The 22,032-nt window shown below is 44.7% G+C and overlaps 1 protein-coding gene across 2 annotated transcripts in view; it reads left to right on the forward strand.

Moving 5' to 3' along the window:
* PTPRJ (protein tyrosine phosphatase receptor type J) overlaps positions 1-22,032 on the forward strand; it is a 58,311-nt gene that overhangs the window by 22,194 nt on the left and 14,085 nt on the right. The window contains exons 10-19 of one of the 2 annotated variants that reach the window (XM_004763032.3): positions 2,205-2,336; positions 3,813-4,023; positions 4,136-4,260; positions 6,515-6,602; positions 16,560-16,601; positions 17,135-17,143; positions 17,248-17,335; positions 19,304-19,394; positions 21,369-21,442; positions 21,546-21,680. In XM_004763032.3, coding sequence (XP_004763089.3) covers positions 2,205-2,336; positions 3,813-4,023; positions 4,136-4,260; positions 6,515-6,602; positions 16,560-16,601; positions 17,135-17,143; positions 17,248-17,335; positions 19,304-19,394; positions 21,369-21,442; positions 21,546-21,680 — 995 coding nt within the window. The remainder of the gene's footprint in view (positions 1-2,204; positions 2,337-3,812; positions 4,024-4,135; positions 4,261-6,514; positions 6,603-16,559; positions 16,602-17,134; positions 17,144-17,247; positions 17,336-19,303; positions 19,395-21,368; positions 21,443-21,545; positions 21,681-22,032) is intronic. The other variant, XM_045089754.1, reaches the window with a different exon arrangement.

A 22,032-nucleotide genomic window follows, 5' to 3' on the forward strand; every position in this document is an offset into this window, starting at 1 on the left:
AGAACTGGAGTGATGGTCTTCTAGTCATTGGTTAGTTGCTGACTCTATGCCTGGGGTGAGGGACACTGGTGAGTAAGGCCAACGGGGTCCCTGGAGCATAGGATTCAGATAAGGGCAGAGAGGGAAAGGATTTCCAGCCCTGCAGGTAGATGAGCTAGCATGCCGCTGACGATCTAGTCCCCTCTGGGCAGCTTACAGGCAAAGAGCTGAGGGGAATCCTCGGAGTCTGTGTTGGGAAGCCTGGCTAGGTGGTTGAGAATTAGACATGCGGATAGCGCCCCCAAGTGGTCACTGCTCTCAGTTACTTGTGAAGTTGCGGAAGCCTGGTTCAAAGCTGTGCTATCCTATAGAAAATAATAGGAGTCTCTTGCAGCATTTAACATTTCCGAGGGGCTGCATTTAAAAAAAAAAAAAAAAAAGTAAAAAGGGGCACTGGGTGGCTCACTGGGTTAAGCGTCTGCCTTCGGCTCAGGTCATGATCCCAGGGTCCTGGGATGGAGCCTGGCGTCCAGCTCCCCTGCTCAGCTAGGAGTCTGCTTCTCTCTCTCCCTCCGCCTCTCCCCCACCCACTCGTGCTTGCTCACTCTCTCTCTCTTTCTCAAATAAATAAATAAAATATTTATATGAAAATTGAAAAAATAAAGTAAAAAGGAAGAGCTGACATTGATTTAAATCACATTTAATATTAAAAACATCATTATAGGGGCACCTGGGTGGCTCAGTGGGTTAAGCCTCTGCCTTCAGCCCAAGTCATGATCTCAGGGTCCTGGGATCGAGCCCTGCATCGGGCTCTCTGCTCAGCGGGGAGCCTGCTTCCCCCTCTCTCTCTGCCTGCCTCTCTGCCTACTTGTGATTTCTCTTTCTCTGTGTCAAATAAACAAAATCTTAAAAAAAAAAACATCATTATATATTATATATTAAAAACATCATTCCAACACATAATCTACACAAAGTCAATTATTGATGAATTATTTTACATTCTTTTCTCATGCTCAGTCTTCAGCATCCAGTCTGTGATTACACACCTAGCACGCCCGAACTGGGTCTGGTCATGTTTTAGCAGCTGAGCAGCTCTGCATGGCTGGTGTTGCCGCCCTGGGCAGCACCAAGTGTGGGAGCCCCGCTGCGGTGTTTTTGTTCAGTTTTCTCAGTCTCCCTGAATCTTGACTATAATGATGAAAACATTCGAACTGTACGTGGGAGACAGATTTAGGTAAAGAGAGAGTACGTGTGTGTGTGTGTGTGTGTGTGTGTGTGTAGAAGGATCATCTTTAATTCAGCGTTTTCTTCCTCTTGCGTTAGCTCGGAGGCTGACTTCAGAAGCTCAGTTCAGAAAAGGGGAGGCACATCCTCGTGAAGGTTGTGCATGGAATGTTCCTGCATGGGCTTTTCTGGGAGGGGGATCAGTCGGGTTTCTATAGGTGGCATTTTAAACCAACTCCAGCAAAAAAAATGACGACTTTAGTTTGAAGAATATGGACCAGGAACACAGCCAGGTCTCAGGAGAAAGCGCATCCTCTCCATGTCAGCTTTGCTTTCTTTCTTTTCTTTTTTAAAAGATTTTATTTATTTATCAGAGAGAGAGAGAGAGCGTGCGCGCACAAGCAGGTAGAGGTGGAGAGAGAAGTAGGCTCCCTGCCAAGCAAGGAGACGGATGTGGGACTCGATCCCAGGACCCTGGAATCATGACCCGAGCCGAAGGCAGCGGCTTAACCGACTGAGCCACCCAGAGGCATCCCTCAGCTTTGCTTTCATCCAGGTCTCTCTGTTCCATCATGGTCCTCAGCCAAGCAAACTGTCCGGTGCCGTGGCCACGCGGTGGGCAGGTGACTGCGGACAGCTCCCACCTCAGAGTCCCAGCCACGCAGGCTCTCTCTCGCTCTCCATCCCCCCTGGCTCTCTGGGTCAGGATGATAAGACGATAACAAAGGCAGGTTGTTTTCAACAAACAAGGCTGCTGGGAGCCTGCCCAGGCGTGTGGCTGGGTATGCTGAGGGTGCCGTTGGGAGCTGGGGATCTGCCATCTCTGCCCCCTACTTCCCTTTCCTGTCCCTGGCTCTGGATGTGCTTTCCCCGAAGCCCCCTCCCCGCTCCCAGAGCAAGGGCAGAGCTTGAAGGCACTACAGCAAACTTCTCCTAAATAATTTTGTTCCCTCTTTGGTTTTAAATGGTGGGTGATCATGTTTTGTTTTGTTCTGTTTCAGACCCCCCTTCTCCAGATGCATCCCCGAATATTACGTCCATCAGTCACAATTCCGTAAAGGTTGAGTTCAGTGGCTTTGAAGCCAGCCACGGACCCATCAAAGCCTATGCGCTGATTCTCACCACTGGGAATGGTAAGGAGGGGTCGGTTATGGCTCCAGTAGCCCAGGAGCCATGCCGTGACAGGGGCCCATTCCTGTGCCCACTGAGGCACTCTGGAGATACAAGCACATGTCTGTTTTTACACTGTCACCCATGCTTTGGCTCTCAGAAGGCGGTGGGTGAGCTCTTGGTCCAATGATCTAGGTTAGGGTTGACAGACTTTCTGTGAAGGGCTGGATGGCAAATAGTTTCAGCTTTGCAGGCCGTGCAGTCCCTCTCACAGCTGCCCGACTCTGGCACTGTGGGGTGAGAGCGGCCGCAGAAGGAGCGTGAAGAATGAGTGTGGCTGTTCCATTAAAATATTATTTGTCAGAATGGGTGGCCGGCTGGATCTGGCCTGTGGGTTGTACTTGGCTCTGACCTCTGACCTAGGTTTTTGTTCTCTTTTACAACACAGGATCTTTCAGGTGACAGAATGTTAGTCTGTTAACCAACTCTCTTTTTCTCTCTCTCTCTTTCTCTCTCTCTCACTCACACACACACGTGCGTGCATATGTGCGCACACACACACACACATGTCATACTAGAGGGTGACTTTCTCTTGAAGGAAAACAGAAAGTGACTTCTGCATTTGTGGTTAAACACTTGCAGAAAGCATCCTCACAGCTGAGAGAGGAGGGGGCTCACATGCTCCTTTTCCCCAGTGGGGCTCCATTACATTCTTTGGTGGGAAGAAGGGTGTGATTTGGGGTTGTTCTTGTTAGTGTTAGCTGTCCTTGTGCAATGGACAAGGCTGCATTTTCAAGGCCACGTTCTGTTGTTGATTCTTTAAATGGGAACAATGCAGTACTGCCTCTGCCCATTCTCTCAGCCCTGCCCAGGGTACTGTCCTCACCTCCTCGAGGACCCAGAGGTGGAGCCCCTTGTGAGGCGTGTGAAATCCTGGAAGACAAGGACTTTGCTGGTGTCATAAACCCATGGCTGGGTTTCCACAGCTGATGCTGAGATCTCTCAGTCTCTCTGTCTTTTTGTTTTGGGTCTGTTTCAAGTCATTTTGTGGTGAAGGTTTCCAGCAAAATCCAAACTTAGACGTTGCTGAATGAAGGAGGAAATATTTCATAGTGACCACAGTGACCAACGTCACCCTGTGGTAAGGAGACCACAGGCACTAAGTCGATGGTCTGGCTTGAAAATCAACCCCATTGTAAATGCAGTGTGGTCTTGGGCCCAGGTTCTTTTAGCTTTCCATGCCTTCATTTTCCCACCTGTAAGATGGGTACAGTAAACTAGTGTGATGAGACTGTTGCCAGTGTCTGTCGTTTAGTGCACAGAGATTAAGTAAAGCAGGTACAACTTAGTTTAAGTGAAGCCTGACGGAGAACACGTGAGAGATGGGAGCTATCGCCATTACCGCCCAGCATCAATGTCACTATTTAGATACGTGGGGAATGGAAATCTCTCTCTGCAGTCACTTATCTTATGACTTTCTTTCTGTGTGCCTTTCTTAGCTGTTCAGCCATCTGCCGATGTTTTGAGATACACGTATGAGGATTTCAAAAACGGGGCCTCAGACACTTACGTGACGTACCTCATCACCACAGAAGAGAAGAGACGTTCTCAGGGCTTGGCTGAGGTCTTGAAATACGAAGTCGATGTTGGGAACGAGTCAACCACACACGGTTATTACAACGGGAAGCTGGAACCCCTGGGCTCCTATCGGTAATGCCCTAGTGGTTCTTGCCCTCTGGGGCCCATCCTCGTGAGTGCGAAGTTTGCACACCATGGAGGTGGCCCCGTCTCAGCTCTCTCTTTCCTTCTTGTCATCCCATAGGGCTTGTGTGGCCGGCTTCACCAACATCACCTTTAACCCTCGCAATAATGGACTCATAGATGGGCCCGAGAGCTACGTGTCCTTCAGTCCTTATTCAGATGCAGTGTTCTTGCCCCAGGATCCAGGTAGACAAGAACAACAGTGCTCTTAACATCTCAGTGGGGTTTTGCTTCTGGTGTGGACAGAAGGCCGCGAGTTTGCACGCCTCCCTCCATCCCTGGGAGGGCTGGTCTCTCCTCTCAGAAGCTGAGAGGTCTCGTGGCCACCAAGGGCCATATCTGCTTCCTGGAAGGAGACCCCCCGCCCTGCCCGCCCCCACTCTCTCTCTCCTCGGCCCATTGCCCTTCCACTCTGCAAACACATTTAGTCCTTTTTTTCAGAGTGGTCGTTCGTGTGCCCACGTGCCAGGCTCCATTTGACTTTAGTGCATGGCACCTTCAAATGTTAGGGCCAAACGAGCCGCATAAATTGTCTTGTCCAGCTCCTCTTTGAGGCACGAGGCTGTGAAGGCCCAGAGAGGGGCAGTGACTTGCGTAGAGGCAGGCCTGACACTCTCTCCTCAAACTCCTTTGTCACACAGAACAAAGTGATTCTGGAGCTTCAGGGACCCAAGGGAATATATACCTTACCTTCAGGCCAGCAGCAAAGTGATCCGCTGTTTGTTAGTGTGTCCGGTTTTTACACTTGATAGTTGTTGGCTTCAGGAAAGAAGCCCCAGGAGCCAAGTTCAGGGAGCCCCCACCCTCTCCCCCAGTAATCAGATGGGTTTTCTGTCACTTAAGCACAGTGCTGTTGGTACTTCCGCTCGTTGGTGGGTATTAGTCTCACAGAGTTAGGGGTGGAGGAACCACAGGGAACATTTTTCCTAGTGGTTTTTAAACAGCGGTCATTCTACCAAATAGGACCCAGATCTGAGACCCTCCCTGCCCCCACCCTGCCTCCAAAAGAGCATTTCTGCCTGGTTTTCTACTTTATATATTGGGCTGCTGCATGCAATTTCATCTGAAGAAAGACATCAGCAGTAAGAACAACTTGAAAATCATAGACAGCCCAGTTCCCTATGTTTGCAGTGGAGGAACCCCGGGGAGGGGAGCCGTGACTTTCTCAAGACCAGCCCATTGGTGGTATGCTGGGGCGGAGGAACCTGGATGCCAAATGCCTGGACTAATTTTATGTCCAAAGATATTTAACGTGCGCGCGCACGCACACACACACACACTCTCTGGTTTGAAGACTCTGGGCCGATTGTGAACATCTTTTTTTTTTTTTAAAGCTTAATTTTGCTGAACAATTTTTTCATGTGTCTGTTAGCCATTTATATGTCTTCTTCCCCCAAACCACATTGAGATACCACCTTACACCAGTTAGAATGGCCAAAATCAACAGAAGGGGAAACAACAGGTGTTGGAGAGGATGTGGAGAAAGGGGAACTCTCCTACACTGTTGGTGGGAATGCAAGCTGGTGCAGCCACCTTGGAGAACACTGTGGAGATGCCACAAGAAATTAAAAATAGAGCTTCCCTCTGACCCTGCAATTGCACTACTGGGTATTTACCCCAAACATACAGATGTTCTGAAAAGAAGGGCCATCTGCACCCCAGTGTTCATAGCAGCAATGGCCACAGTCGCCAAACTGTGGAAAGAGTCAAGATGCCCTTCAACGGACGAATGGATAAAAAAGATGTGGTCCATATATACAATGGAGTATTAGGCCTCCATCAGAAAGGATGAATACCCAACTTTTGTATCAATATGGACGGGACTGGAGGAGATTATGCTGAGTGAAATAAGTCAAGCAGAGAGAGTCAATTATCATACGGTTTCACTCACTTGTGGAACATAAGGAGCGATATGGAGGACATTAGGAGAAGGAAAGGAAAAGTGAATTGGGGGACATTGGAAGGGGAGACGAAGCATGAGAGACTGTGGACTCTGAGAAACAAACTGAGGGTTCTGGAGGGGAGGAAGTGGGGGGTTGGGTGAGCCTGGTGGTGGGTATTAAGGAGGGCAAGTATTTTATTTTATTTTTTAAATTTTTGTTAACATATGATGTATTATTAGCCCCAGGGGTAGAGGTCTGTGAAGCATCAGGCTTACACATTTCACACACTCACCATAGCACAGACCCTCTCAATGTCCATAACCCCGGCAACCCTCAGTTTGTTTTGTGAGATTAAGAGTCTCTTATGGTTTGTCTCTAAGGGGGGGCACGTATTTCATGGAGCACTGGGTGTGGTGCATAAACAATGAATCTTGGAACACTGAAAAAATAAAATAAAATTAAAAATATAAAAAATTTTATTTAAATTCAATTAACATATAGTATATTATCAACTCGTGAGCATCTTCTGAAGTGCCTCCTGTTTGGACTTTTCCCAGGTGTCATCTGTGGAGCAGTTTTTGGGTGCATCTTTGGTGCCTTGGTAATTGTGGCTGTGGGCGGCTTCATCTTCTGGAGAAAGAAAAGGTGATTGTTTATGTTGACTTTTTTTTTTTTTAAGATTTTACTTATTTCTTTGATAGAGACACAGCAAGAGAGGGAGCACAAGCAGAGGGAGTGGGAGACAGAGCAGCAGACTCCCTGCTGAGCAGGGAGCCTGATATGGGGCTTGATCCCAGGACCCTGGCATCATGACCTGAGCTGAAGGCAGATGCTTAATGACTGAGCCACCCAGGTGCCCTAAGGGAGCTTTTTACTATGGAAAATTTCAGAGAGTCACACGATTGGAAGGACCAGTGTCATGGCCCGCAACCCCTCCCCCCCCCAATCCCCGTGATTCACACTGTCCACTGCTGGCCAGTCCTGCTTCCCCTTAGCCGCCCCGGCATCAGGTCCTGGTGAACACTGCCGTGTAAGGTGCTTCCTCAGAACTGTGCCTTCTGGTTCCGGAATCAGTGGTGTGGTGTTAAGAGATTTCACTCTCGAGTTAGCTAAGTATGAACACATGTGTGGTCTGACTAGCAGTAGGGAGCTTTGCCGGGATGTCTAGGAGACTCTGTGATGTGACACTGAGTGTTAAATAGATACAGCGTGTGAGGAGTAAAAATAGCATCTCTGTTTTGAGTGCTTCCTGTGTGACTGGATTTGTGTTTTCCATCAATTCTCATATTCATGGGGCTCTAGGAGGCGGGTCTTGAAAGCCCCATTGCAAGGACACACAAGCTGAGTGTAGGAAGTGTAGAAGCGAACTTGAACCCAGTGTTTGCACTTTATTGCTAGCTCTCTTGTCTGACCATGTGTGGGGCAAGTGAAGCCTGTGTATCTGCTGGCATTCATTCATCCTCAGGTGCGGCCAGCCAGGGAGTTTCCTTCTGGCTCAGAGTCCCTGAAAGCAGCCATGCCAGGTTCTTCTGCCACCATCTTGCCCTGTTGGGTTGACAGGCAGATTTTAAATGTGTGTGTGTGTGTGTGTGTGGAGGGGGTCAAAACAGCTTTATTGTTTCTTGTTGAAATAAGAGTTATACATGCTTGTGGTAGCAAATCAAAAAACAAAGCAGAAATGAAAAAGAAGAGCAAAGGAACTAGATAATTCATAATCACAGCTTCTGCACAAAACTACATTTCACATTGATATGGTTGTGAAACTCACAGATACGCGCGCGCGCGCACACACACACACACATGGAATCATATTATGGGCATCATTTTCTAGTCTGGACAGCTTCAAGTCTTCTTCATTTTAAGCAGATACAGAGTTTCAACTGTATGGAAATTATTCAATTTTCCTGATGTCTTCAGTTTATTTTATTATATTTTATTTTTTTTGGTACAGTTAGTTAACTTGTCTCTAAATCTTTGGGCACATTCATGATTATTCCCTTAGGCTAAATCCCAAAGTGGGCAGTTTGCTGACTCTTTGGGTATGGTTCCTGTTTCCAATTTTTTTTTTTTAAAGATTTTATTTGTTTGAGTAAGTGAGAGAAAGAGAGAGCATAAGCAGGCGGGAGGGGGACAGGGAGAGGGAGAAGCAGGCTCCCCACTGAGCAGGGAGCTCAGTGATCCCAGGACTCTGAAATGACAGCCTGAGCTGAAGGCAGATGCTTACCCCACTGAGCCCCTCAATTTTTTTTTTAAATTTTTAATTTTTTTATAAACATATAATATATTTTTATCCCCAGGGGTACAGGTCTGTGAATCGCCCGGTTTACACACTTCACAGCACTCACCAAAGCACATACCCTCCCCAATGTCCATAATCCCACCCCCTTCTCCCAATCCCCCTCCCCCCAGCAACTCTCAGTTTGTTTTGCGAGATTAAGAGTCACTTATGGTTTGTCTCCCTCCCAATCCCATCTTGTTTCATTTATTCTTCTCCTACCCCCTTAAGCCCACATGTTGCATCACCACTTCCTCATATCAGGGAGATCATATCATAGTTTTCTTTCTCTGCTTGACTTATTTCGCTAAGCATGATACGCTCTAGTTCCATCCATGTTGTCGCAAATGGCAAGATTTCATTTCTTTTGATGGCTGCATAGTATTCCATTGTGTATATATACCACATCTTCTTTTTTTTTTTTTTTTTTTTTTTTTTTTTTTTTTCTTTTTTTTTTTTTAATTTTTTATTTTTTATAAACATATATTTTTATCCCCAGGGGTACAGGTCTGTGAATTGCCAGGTTTACACACTTCACAGCACTCACCAAAGCACATACCCTCCCCAATGTCCATAACCCCACCCCCCTTCTCCCAACCCCCTTCCCCCCAGCAAACTTCAGTTTGTTTTGTGAGATTAAGAGTCACTTATGGTTTGTCTCCCTCCCAATCCCATCTTGTTTTCATTGATTCTTCTCCTACCCACTTAAGCCCCCATGTTGCATCACCACTTCCTCATATCAGGGAGATCATATGATAGTTGTCTTTTCTCTGCTTGACTTATTTCGCTAAGCATGATACGCTCTAGTTCCATCCATGTTGTTGCAAATGGCAAGATTTCATTTCTTTTGATGGCTGCATAGTATTCCATTGTGTATATATACCACATCTTCTGATCCATTCATCTGTTGATGGACATCTAGGTTCTTTCCATAGTTTGGCTATTGTGGACATTGCTGCTATAAACATTCGGGTGCATGTGTCCCTTTGGATCACTACATTTGTATCTTTAGGGTAAATACCCAGTAGTGCAATTGCTGGGTCATGGCAGTTTCTATTTTCAACATTTTGAGGAACCTCCATGCTGTTTTTCCAGAGTGGCTGCACCAGCTTGCATTCCCACCAACAGTGTAGGAGGGTCCCCCTTTCTCCGCATCCTCGCCAGCATCTGTCATTTCCTGACTTGTTGATTTTAGCCATTCTGACTGGTGTGAGGTGATATCTCATTGTTGGTTTTGATTTGTATTTTCCCTGATGCCGAGTGATATGGAGCACTTTTTCATGTGTCTGTTGGCCATCTGGATGTCTTCTTTGCAGAAATGTCTGTTCATGTCTTCTGCCCATTTCTTGATTGGATTATTTGTTTCTTTGGGTGTTGAGTTTTGCTAAGTTCTTTATAGATTCTGGACACTAGTCCTTTATCTGATATGTCGTTTGCAAATATCTTCTCCCATTCTGTCAGTTGTCTTTTGATTTTGTTAACTGTTTTCCTTTGCTGTGCAAAAGCTTTTTGATCTTGATGAAATCCCAGTAGTTCATTTTTTCCCTTGCTTCCCTTGCCTTTTGCGTTGTTCCTAGGAAGATGTTGCTGCGGCAGAGGTCGAAGAGGTTGCTGCCCGTGTTCTCCTCAAGGATTTTGATGGATTCCTTTCGTACATTGAGGTCCTTCATCCATTTTGAGTCTATTTTTGTGTGTGGTGTAAGGAAATGGTCCAATTTCATTTTTTTCTGCATGTGGCTGTCCAATTTTCCCAGCACCATTTATTGAAAAGGCTGTCTTTTTTCCATTGGACATTCTTTCCTGCTTTGTCGAAGATTAGTTTTGACCATAGATTTGAGGGTCTATTTCTGGGCTCTCTATTCTGTTCCATTGATCTATGTGTCTGTTTTTGTGCCAGTACCATGCTGTCTTGATGATGACAGCTTTGTAATAGAGCTTGAAGTCCGGAATTGTGATGCCACCAACGTTGGCTTTCTTTTTCAATATCCCTTTGGCTATTCGAGGTCTTTTCTGGTTCCATATAAATTTTAGAATTATTTGTTCCATTTCTTTGAAAAGATGGATGGTACTTTGATAGGAATTGCATTAAATGTGTAGATTGCTTTAGGTAGCATAGACATTTTCACAATATTTATTCTTCCAATCCAGGAGCATGGAACATTTTTTCCATTTCTTTGTGTCTTCCTCAATTTCTTTCATGAGTACTTTATAGTTTTTTCTGAGTATAGATTCTGTGTCTCTTTGGTTAGGTTTATTCCTAGGTATCTTATGGTTTTGGATGCAATTGTAAATGGGATTGACTCCTTAATATCTCTTTCTTCTGTCTTGCTGTTGGTGTAGAGAAATGCAACTGATTTCTGTGCATTGATTTTATATCCTGACACTTTACTGAATTCCTGTATAAGTTCTAGCAGTTTTGGAGTGCATTCTTTTGGGTTTTCCACATATAGTATCATATCATCTGCGAAGAGTGATAATTTGACTTCTTCTTTGCCGATTTGGATGCCTTTAATTTCCTTTTGTTGTCTGATTGCTGAGGCTAGGACCTCTAGTACGATGTTGAATAGCAGTGGTGATAATGGACATCCCTGCCGTGTTCCTGACCTTAGCGGAAAAGCTTTCAGTTTTTCTCCATTGAGAATGATATTTGCGGTGGGTTTTTCATAGATGGCTTTGATGATATTGAGGTATGTGCCCTCTATCCCTACACTTTGAAGAGTTTTGATCAGGAAGGGATGTTGTACTTTGTCAAATGCTTTTTCAGCATCTATTGAGAGTATCATATGGTTCTTGTTCTTACTTTTATTGATGTGTTGTATCACATTGACTGATTTGCGGATGTTGAACCAACCTTGCAGCCCTGGAATAAATCCCCACTTGGTCGTGGTGAATAATCTTTTTAATGTACTGTTGAATCCTATTGGCTAGTATTTTGTTGAGTATTTTTCGCATCTGTGTTCATCAAGGATATCGGTCTATAGCTCTCTTTTTTGGTGGGATCCTTGTCTGGTTTTGGGATCAAGGTGATGCTGGCCTCATAAAATGAGTTTGGAAGTTTTCCTTCCATTTTCTATTTTTGGAACAGTTTTCAGGAGAATAGGAATTAGTTCTTCTTTAAATGTTTGGTAGAATTCCCCCGGGAAGCCGTCTGGCCCTGGGCTTTTTTGTTTGTTTGGAGATTTTTAATGACTGTTTCAATCTCCTTACTGGTTATGGGTCTGTTCAGGCTTTCTATTTCTTCCTGGTTCAGTTGTTGTGGTAGTTTATATTGTTTCTAGGAATGCATCCATTTCTTCCAGATTGTCAAATTTATTGCCGTAGAGTTGCTCATAGTATGTTCTTATAATAGTTTGTATTTCTTTGGTGTTAGTTGTGATCTCTCCTCTTTCATTCATGATTTTATTTTTTGGGTCCTTTCTCTTTTCTTTTTGATAAGTCGGGCCAGGGGTTTATCAATTTTATTAATTCTTTCAAAGAACCAGCTCCTAGTTTCGTTGATTTGTTCTATTGTTTTTTTTGGTTTCTATTTCATTGATTTCTGCTCTGATCTTTATGATTTCTCTTCTCCTGCTGGGCTTAGGGTTTCTTTCTTGTTCTTTCTCCAGCTCCTTTAGGTGTAGGGTTAGGTTGTGTACCTGAGACCTTTCTTGTTTCTTGAGAAAGGCTTGTACCGCTATATATATTTTCCTCTCAGGACTGCCTTTGTTTGTGTCCCACAGATTTTGAACCGTTGTATTTTCATTATCATTTGTTTCCATGATTTTTTTCAATTCTTCTTTAATTTCCCGGTTGACCCATTCATTCTTTAGAAGGATACTGTTTAGTCTCCATGTATTTGGGTTCTTTCCAAACTTCCTTTTGTGGTTGAGTTCTAGCTTTAGAGCATTGTGGTCTGAAAATATGCAGGGAATGATCCCAATCTTTTGATACCGGTTGAGTCCTGATTTAGGACCGAGGATGTGATCTATTCTGGAGAATGTTCCATGTGCACTAGAGAAGAATGTGTATTCTGTTGCTTTGGGATGAAATATTCTGAATATATCTGTGATGTCCATCTGGTCCAGTGTGTCATTTAAGGCCTTTATATCCTTGCTGATCTTTTGCTTGGATGACCTGTCCATTTCAGTGAGGGGAATGTTAAAGTCCCCTACTATCATTGTATTATTGTTGATGTGTTTCTTTGATTTTGTTATTAATTGGTTTATATAGTTGGCTGCTCCCACATTGGGGGCATAGATATTTAAAATTGTTAAATATTCTTGTTGGACAGACCCTTTGAGTATGATATAGTGTCCTTCCTCATCTCTTATTATAGTCTTTGGCTTAAAATCTAATTGATCTGATATAAGGATTGCCACTCCTGCTTTCTTCTGATGTCCATTAGCATGGTAAATTCTTTTCCACCCCCTCACTTTAAATCTGGAGGTGTCTTCGGGCTTAAAATGTGTTTCTTGGAGGCAACATATAGATGGGTTTTGTTTTTTTATCCATTCTGATACCCTGTGTCTTTTGACAGGGGCATTTAGCCCATTCACATTCAGGGTAACTATTGAGAGATATGAATTTAGTGCCATTGTATTGCCTGTAAGGTGACTGTTACTGTATATGGTCTCTGTTCCTTTCTGATCTACCACTTGTAGGCTCTCTCTTTGCTTAGAGGACCCCTTTCAAGATTTCCTGTAGAGCTGGTTTGGTATTTGCAAATTCTTTCAGTTGTTGTTTGTCCTGGAAGCTTTTAATCTCTCCTTCTATTTTCAATGATAGCCTAGCTGGATATAGTATTCTTGGCTGCATGTTTTTCTCGTTTAGTGCTCTGAAAATATCATGCCAGCTCTTTCTGGCCTGCCAGGTCTCTGTGGATAAGTCAGCTGCCAATCTAATATTTTTACCATTGTATGTTACAGACTTCTTTTCCCGGGCTGCTTTCAGGATTTTCTCTTTGTCATTGAGACTTGTAAATTTTACTATTAGGTGACGGGGGGTGTGGGCCTATTCTTATTGATTTTGAGGGGCATTCTCTGAACCTCCTGAATTTTGATGCTCGTTCCTTTGCCATATTGGGGAAATTCTCCCCAATAATTCTCTCCAGTATACCTTCTGCTCCCCTCTCACTTTCTTCTTCTTCTGGAATCCCAATTATTCTAATGTTGTTTTCGTCTTATGGGTGTCACTTATCTCTCGAATTCTCCCCTCGTGGTCCAGTAGCTGTTTGTCCCCTCTTTTGATCAGCTTCTTTATTCTCTGTCATTTGGTCTTCTATATCACTAATTCTTTCTTCTGCCTCATTTATCCTAGCAGCGAGAGCCTCCATTTTTGATTGCACCTCATTAATAGCTTTTTTGATTTCAACTTGGTTAGATTTTAGTTCTTTTATTTCTCCAGAGAGGGCTTTTATATCTCTCGAGAGGGTTTCTCTAATATCTTCCATGCCTTTTTCGAGCCCGGCTAGAACCTTGAGAATTGTCATTCTGAACTCTAGATCTGACATATTACCGATGTCTGTATTGATTAGGGGTCCCTAGCCTTCGGTACTGCCTCTTGTTCTTTTTTTTGTGTTGAATTTTTACGTCTTGTCATTTTGTCCAGATAAGAGTAAATGAAGGGGCAAGTAAAATACTAAAAGGGTGGCAACAACCCCAGGAAAATATGCTTTAACCAAATTAGAAGAGATCCAAAATCGTGAGTGGGGAGAAAGGGGATAAAAAGAGGTTCAAAAAGGAAGAGAGAAAAAAAAAAAAAAAAAAAAAAAAAAAAAAAAGAAAAGAAAAGAAAAGAATTTTTAAAAAAGAAAACACCTAAGAAAAATGTAAAAAATATATATATATATATTAGATAAACTAGTAAAAAATCGTTAAAAAAGAAAAAGGTAACAGTTAAAAAAAAAAAAAATTTTACCCGAAGGCGAGAAAAAAAAAAATGAAAAAGAAAAAATTAAATTAACTGCAAGACTAAAAAAAATCACAGGAAAAAAGCCATGAGTTCCGTGCTTGGCTTTCTCCTCCTCTGGAATTCTGCTGCTCTCCTTGGTATTGAAACCGCACTCCTTGGTAGGTGAACTTGGTCTCGGCTGGATTTCTTGTTGATCTTCTGGGGGAGGGGCCTGTTGTAGTGATTCTCAAGTGTCTTTGCCCCAGGCGGAATTACACAACCGCCCTTACCCGGGGCCGGGGTGAGTAATCCGCTCGGGTTTGCTTTCAGGAGCTTTTGTTCCCTGAGCGCTTTCCGTAGAGTTCCAGAGGACGGGAATACAAATGGCGGCCTCCTGGTCTCCGGCCCGGAGGAGCCGAGAGCCCAGGGCCCCACTCCTCAGTGCGCCCTCAGAGAACAGCGCCCAGTTACTCCCGTCTGCCTGTCCTCCGGCCGCGCTCCGAGCTCACCGAGCCTGCGACCGGTTCAAGGTAACACCGAGCTGCGAGATTACTGTCGGCTCTGTCTCTGTAGCCGGCTTTCCCGTTCCAATACCCGCAAGCTCTGCGACACTCAGACACCCCCGATCCTTCTGTGACCCTGCGGGACCTGAGGCCACGCTGACCCCGCGTGGGCTTCGCCCTGGTTTAGCCTCTGGAGCGATGTCCCTCAGCGGAACAGACTTTTAAAAGTCCTGATTTTGTGCGCGGTTGCTCCGCCGCTTGCCGGGAGCCGGCCCCTCCCCCCGGGGTCTATCTTCCCGTCGCTTTGGATTCACTTCTCCGCCGGTCCTACCTTTCAGAAAGTGGCTGATTTTCTGTTTCCAGAATTGCTGTTCTTCTTCTCTTCGATCTGCCGATGGATTTTCAGGTGTTTGCAATCTTTAGATAAGCTATCTAGCTGATCTCCGGCTAGCTGAAGCAGTCTCAGCTTGCTACTTCTCCGCCATCTTGACTACCACATCTTCTTTATCCATTCATCTGTTGATGGACATCTAGGTTCTTTCCATAGTTTGGCTATTGTGGACATTGCTGCTATAAACATTCAGGTGCACGTGCCCCTTCGGATCACTACGTTTGTATCTTTAGGGTAAATACCCAGTAGTGCTATTGCTGGGTCATAGGGTAGTTTTATTTTCAACATTTTGAGGAACCTCCATGTTGTTTTCCAGAGAGGTTGCACCAGCTTGCATTCTCACCAACAGTGTAGGAGGGTTCTCCTTTCTCCGCATCCTCGCCAGCATCTGTCATTTCCTGACTTGTTAATTTTAGCCATTCTGACTGGTGTGAGGTGATATCTCATTGTGGTTTTGATTTGTATTTCCCTGATGCCCAGTGATATGGAGCACTTTTTCATGTGTCTGTTGGCCATCTGGATGTCTTCTTTGCAGAAATGTCTGTTCATGTCCTCTGCCCATTTCTTGATTGGATTATTTGTTTTTTGGGTGTTGAGTTTGCTAAGTTCTTTATAGATTTTGGACAATAGCCCTTTATCTGATATGTCCTTTGCAAATATCTTCTCCCATTCTGTCAGTTGTCTTTTGGTTTTGTTAACTGTTTCCTTTGTTGTGCAAAAGCTTTTTATCTTGATAAAATCCCAATAGTTCATTTTTGCCCTTGCTTCCCTTGCCTTTGGCGTTGTTCCTAGGAAGATGTTGCTGCGGTTGAGGTCGAAGAGGTTGCTGCCTGTGTTCTCCTCAAGGATTTTGATGGAGTCCTTTCTCACATTGAGGTCCTTCATCCATTTTGAGTCTATTTTTGTGTGTGGTGTAAGGAAATGGTCCAATTTCATTTTTCTGCATGTGGCTGTCCAATTTTCCCAGCACCATTTATTGAAGAGGCTGTCTTTTTTCCATTGGACATTCTTTCCTGCTTTGTAGAAGATTAGTTGACCATAGAGTTGAGGGTCTATTTCTGGAGCCCCTCAATTTTGATACATACTGACAAATCACCTTCCAGAATTGGTGTGTGTATGTGTGTGTGTTTGTATGTGTGTGTGTATGTTTTAAACACCAATATGGGGTTTAGCCAACAATGCAGGAGATTGCCAGGATCCCACCACATACCTATAGTGGAGATATTTTCTGGTTTATTCCATTAACTTATCGGGAAGCCCTTCTCGAAGAGTATGAAGAAATGACTCTGGCTTTAAAAAGGAGTCATGCTGCGGATTCACGTTTACCCAGAGGTATATCTAACGGTGGCCTGGGCAAGGTTCTTCCATACTTTTGGATGGTATGAAAGAGAGTTACTTTGCAGATTTGTAACCAGGGTTTGCTGCCTAGACCTCTAAGCTTAGTGTTAGGAAACAAGATTTAGTGTCATATATATATAAAAGGCATTTTGTAGATACATGAAAGTGGAAAAGCCCAGAATTACCCTTTTGTTGGTCTTAATGGGTCTTTGTTTCTTTTAAAACAGGAAAGATGCGAAGAATAATGAGGTATCCTTTTCTCAAATTAAGTAAGTCTCTGGAGTTATGAGCTTTATTTGAAGACATTTGATCCCCCAATCTGTTCAGTAACTATCCAGAGAATTTTTGGTGGAACTTGCTGTCCTTTTTTCTAACACATTTGGCCATGATCATCCTGAAGTTCTTGCTAGCTTTGTTTTTCTGCAAGGAACGTGTTTATTTGTCTCCGGAAGCTAGTAGCTTCCTTGCCATGTTCTCCTAAGGCGAGTAAAACCTCACTTCCATATTCTACCAATAAATTTGTATTTTGTGATTGTTAAGGAAAAATAAATGGGTTATCAATATCTAGGAGAGGACCTTGTTGGAAGTCACAAAGCCAATCAGTTATATGAGAGGGTCTAGAAGTGAGATTTCCTGATTTACATTTCAGTGGTTTGTAAATAACATTATAGTGAGCCCTCCCTCCCCCATTTATTACTATGGTTTTTGTTCTTTTGGGAAGATGTTTACTATTATCTCTCGAGTCATGACTGAGTCGGTGTTTCTAATGGATTATTTTTTTCTTTCCCTTTCTATGATGAAGACCTAAAAAGTGAGTAGCTGCTTTAATTTTTTCTAATAACTTGTATTTTTCTGTTTTGAGCATGAACTTTATTGCATGTACAAGAGTCCTAAGGAGTTGTTCTATTTTCTTAGATCCAAGTTAATCAAAGTGGAGAATTTCGAGGCCTACTTTAAGAAACAACAAGCGGACTCCAACTGTGGGTTTGCAGAAGAATATGAAGTACGTGGTTGTAAATAATGTGTTTTTTAACTGCTTTATGTTTCTTCCAAAAGTTGGGAACCCGCCCATTTTTGTTGCAAGGAGAAGCGCTGGGTGAGAGGCGGCCCTCTTGGAGGGGGGAGGAGCTCTTCCATGTCCCCCTCGGGGGTCCCACTGTGGCTGCGTGGGCTGCGAGCCCTTAGATGTACCCTCACTGCTAGTGATTTTTGTGTTTAACTTTGTTGAGAAATGAAGAGTATGCAGAGAGAGGGAGAGAAACTGGGCATTTCTGTCCGGGGGCTGTTCACTGGAGTAGTTGGGAAGCTGTGGGGGCTGGCGTGGGGCACCGTGCGGCCCAGGTTTGATTCCTGAGCATCATGAAGAGCTGCGTAAAGAGTTCCCGTGCTTCCATCCTGTTCCGTCCTGTCCAGCGTGCTCTGACCAGCCCCACCAGCCCAGAGCCACTCCCTCAGAATGGTCACACACTCACACACTCCCTCTCTCCCTGCCCTTCCCTGCCACCCTCCCCACCCTGCCCTGTGCTGGCCTGCGCCCTGCTGCTGTCTCTGCCTGCCCATTTGCATCGGCTTCCTGTGGCTACCATAACAAATCACCACAAACTCGTGGCTTAAAACATCAAATTTATATTCTCTTGTGGTTCTGGAGGCTCTACTAAGTCCAGAGTCAGGTGTCAGCAGACCGGTCCTCCCTCCATCTCTCTGGGCGGGGATCCCCTTCCTTGCTTCTTCCCAAGTGAGTGGCTCCAGGTGTTCTGTGGCTTGGGGCTGTGTCTCTGCTCTGTGGCTCCCCCCCCTCCCCCGTCCCTGTGGCTCCCCTCGGGGTGTCTTGGGTGAACACACCTCTTACTAGATTTGGGGCCCCCCTGCAGATTCCGGGATGATCTCACCTCAAGATTCTCAACTTAAATCCATTCTGCAAGACTCTTTACCAAAAGCAGCTCACATCCACAGGTTGCGGGAATTAGGATGTGGGCCTGCCTTTTTTTTGGGCGCTGCTGTTCAACCGACTGCACGACTCAAAGCACAGCTCAGGACGTAAATTCTGTCTTTGGGTCCCTTTCTCCTGTGGGGTGTTGCCTGTCAGCGACGTCCAGCCTTTATCTAATTCTGCCTCGTTGTAAAGTTAGTGATTTCTGCCTACACCCCGCTCCCAGGTTGTAAGCTCCTTGAAGGCAAGGATTATGCTTTTTCTTTGAGTGGGACCTCTGCATTAGTTTCCACGGGCTGCCGTAACAAAACACCACAGACTGGATGGCTTCTGACAACAATTATTCTCTCATGGTTCTGGAAATCAGGGGTCCAAAATCAAAGTGTTGGCAATGCCTTGCTTCATCGGAAGCCTCTAGGGAAGGCTCCTGCCAGAAGCTTCAGTCACCTTCTGGAAGCCCCAGGCATTCTTGGTGTGTGGGAGTCTAACTCCTCTGCCTGCCTTCATCTCAGCACACCTGGCTCCCCTCATATGTCTGTATCTTGGTGTCTCTTCTCTTAGAAGGACATCAGTCCTGTTGGATGAAGGGCCCACCCTACTCCAGTATGACCTCGTCTTCTTCTTCTTCTTCTTCTTTTTTTTTTTTTTTTTAAAGATTTTATTTATTTATTTGACAGACAGAGATCACAAATAGGCAGAGAGAGAGGGGGAAGCAGGCTCCCTGCGGAGCAGAGAGCCCGATGCAGGGCTTGATCGCAGGACCCTGAGATCGTGACCTGAGCCAAAGGCAGAAGCTTAACCCACTGAGCCACCCAGGCGCCCCCATGACCTCATCTTCTTTTGATGACCGTGGCAAAGACCGAAGTTCCAAATAAGGCTGCATCATTCCCAGGTCCCAGGGATCAGAACTTCAGCCTGTCTTTTTGGTGGACACAGTTTAATCCCAAACACCTCTGCACTTCCACCTTGTTCTGTCGTGCTCTGTGCTCGTTGTAACTAACATCTGGGCACTAAACCAACAGACAACTCATTTGTTTTCAGGATCTGAAGCTTGTTGGAATCAGTCTACCTAAATATGCGGCGGAGCTGGCTGAGAATAGAGGAAAAAATCGCTATAATAACGTTCTGCCCTGTAAGTTGTTGTTGTTGTTTTGTCCCCCCATAGGCTCTTCCCTGTTCTTGGTCTCTGGCTGTCAGGCCTCTAACGGTGGAGGGGAATGGGATCAGGGTGCTGGCTCGCCACGCCCACGTTCATTCATGAGTCCCCTGTGGGATGCATATTCCACTGAATCCAGCCCTCAGGGGAACCTTATGAAGGAGGTAGTAGAATATTTGGTTTGTAGATGAGAAAATTGAGGCACAGCATAGCTAGGGGGTTTGCCCAGAGTCGCACAGAGGGTCTTGGCGGGCCAGGGCTATCGTTTCTTTCCGGAAAAGGGCCAGAGTCCCTGCTCTTATCCCCTCTCTCTTAAAGCCCTTCATTTCAGCCACTGTTGCTCTGGAAAGGAAGGGAGCAGGAGGAGGACGGGAGGAATGCTTTCTGCTTATCCAGATACATCTCTGGTGGGCTGATGAGAGCATGCCACAGCTAAATATGACTTGTATTTGAATTCACATATTGGACATCCTCGCCGTCCAGGAGCCCCGGTGCCTCGGGCCGAAGCTCGGCCACTTCACCCTCTCTCCATGGACACGGCGGCCCGAATTCACATATTGGAAAAGTAACAATGTCTGCCTAATGGATGGGGATAACATCCAACAAACCAAATGGGGTTTAAAATGAGAGTGATTTATCACATCATCCGTGGAGATGAACTGTAAGCCCTCCTCCACGGAAAGTTCTTTGTGGTCTCTCTCTCGGGTGGGAATTAGGGCACGAAGAACTTATCAATAGATTGCAGCTGTGTTCTGATTTCGCTGTCATTTATAGACTCTGCAGATGATTTTTCCACAAGGACATTTAGAGACATTGTCTCTTTTCTTCGAAGCCGTGTTTTTCTTTTCCGGTCTAAAACATTAACTTCTGCTTAGATTCAGGATTTTTTAGCTTCTGCATTCTTTCTCTTTGTGCCTCCTGCCGTCTGTCCTTGTATTGACAGCAGGTACTGGCCCTTGTGCCAAGAAAAATGCTTTCAAAATCAGGCTGGTGGGATGTGCCTCAGAACAGCCCATGCACGGTTAACTCAGGATCGTTGGCCTGTTCCTGTGAATGTTGCAGGGATTTTCAGACCCAGAGTTTGGGAGAGTTTTGGGCTGAAACTCGTGTAGGTCACTGAATTTGGAATTGTTGTGTTATTTTGTCCAGGGGAGGGTGAGATAATATGTGGTCAGATGCAGGGACACACAGGTGATGCTACTGATTACATTTGAAATTCTAACATTACTTCATTTCTTGAGTTGGGCAAGCTTGTGTGTGCATTTATTTTTGTAGTGTTTAGACGCAACTGATAAATGGTGTGTGTATTTTTAAGATGAAAACACAAGGATTTTGTGTTTTAGATCTTCCCACCCATAGTAGTCTTCCACATTCAGCGTATGCCTGAGTTTGGTACTTTTTGTAATGACATTTTTAGGAGAATAGAGAAAGTATGGAGACCTTTCCTTCGTGGGAGGAGCACTAGATTTGAATTCTGAGTGTCTTTGACCAGACATTAGTACTTAATCTCATAGACCCTCAGTTTCCTCATTTGTAAAATGGGCACAAAAGCCAGAAGGGCAGTTTTGAGGAATAAATACAATTGCTCAGTGAATCTCTTGGCTTGTGGCACGCACACCAAGGATGCTAATAGCAGTAGGTTGGTGTTGTCTGAGAAGGAGGTCTGGCGCAATGAAGAGCTCGGACCCTCGCTGCAGGCTGCCTGGGGGTCGAATCCTGGCTCTGCCAGTGCGTAGCTCTGCTGGGCTTCTGCAGGCAATTGCCTGATTCCTCTGTGCCAGTCACTTGGGCTGACTGTAAGGATCCAGTAGGTCACCTCCATAAAATGCCATGTGTCACACCTTCAGGATGTGAGAGGAGCCCCTGTGTTGCCATTTTGTACTTTTCTCTCTTGTGTGTAACTCTCCTCAAATATTTCTAATGAGCACCTTTTTTCTCTCAATGCCACAGATGATATTTCCCGTGTCAAGCTTTCTATCCAGACACACTCAGCTGATGACTACATCAATGCCAACTACATGCCCGTAAGTGGAGAGACGAGCCCAGAGCATGGCTTGTTCGGGGGAAATCTTCAGGGCTCCTCCTTGTGTCTTTGACACTGAATTTGGGTTGCTTCCCATTTTCTAGGGCTACCATTCCAAGAAAGATTTCATTGCCACACAAGGGCCTTTGCCCAACACTTTGAAAGATTTCTGGCGTATGGTTTGGGAGAAAAATGTATATGCCATTGTTATGTTGACCAAATGTGTCGAACAGGGAAGGGTAAGTGTTTTATTTTTTACTTAAGTTATTTTAAAATTTATTTTGTTTAATTATTTTAATTTAAATTATTGAATTAAATTAATGCATTCATTTTGACTGCGGTGAAGGCATATCTTAAGAAGCATTTGTCTTTCTAAAGAAAACACTCCCCCAACCATCAGCACCTCTCTTCTTAGAAACTTATTTTCTGCCTTTTTCTCCTCTAAGAGAAAAGTTTAAAAATATCTTTTTTTTTTTTTTTAAAAAAAGCATTTTATTGTTACCTTCTTTTGTGGATGAATAGCAATATTCTCTATTCACAAGGTCGCTGCTGGAGTTATAAGTAGTGGGGGTGCAGTCAGCTCCACACAGA

This window comes from Mustela putorius, unplaced genomic scaffold (assembly GCF_011764305.1).
Source record: "Mustela putorius furo isolate JIRA1106 unplaced genomic scaffold, ASM1176430v1.1 tig00000127_pilon_pilon_pilon, whole genome shotgun sequence".
Taxonomy (NCBI): domain Eukaryota; kingdom Metazoa; phylum Chordata; class Mammalia; order Carnivora; family Mustelidae; genus Mustela; species Mustela putorius.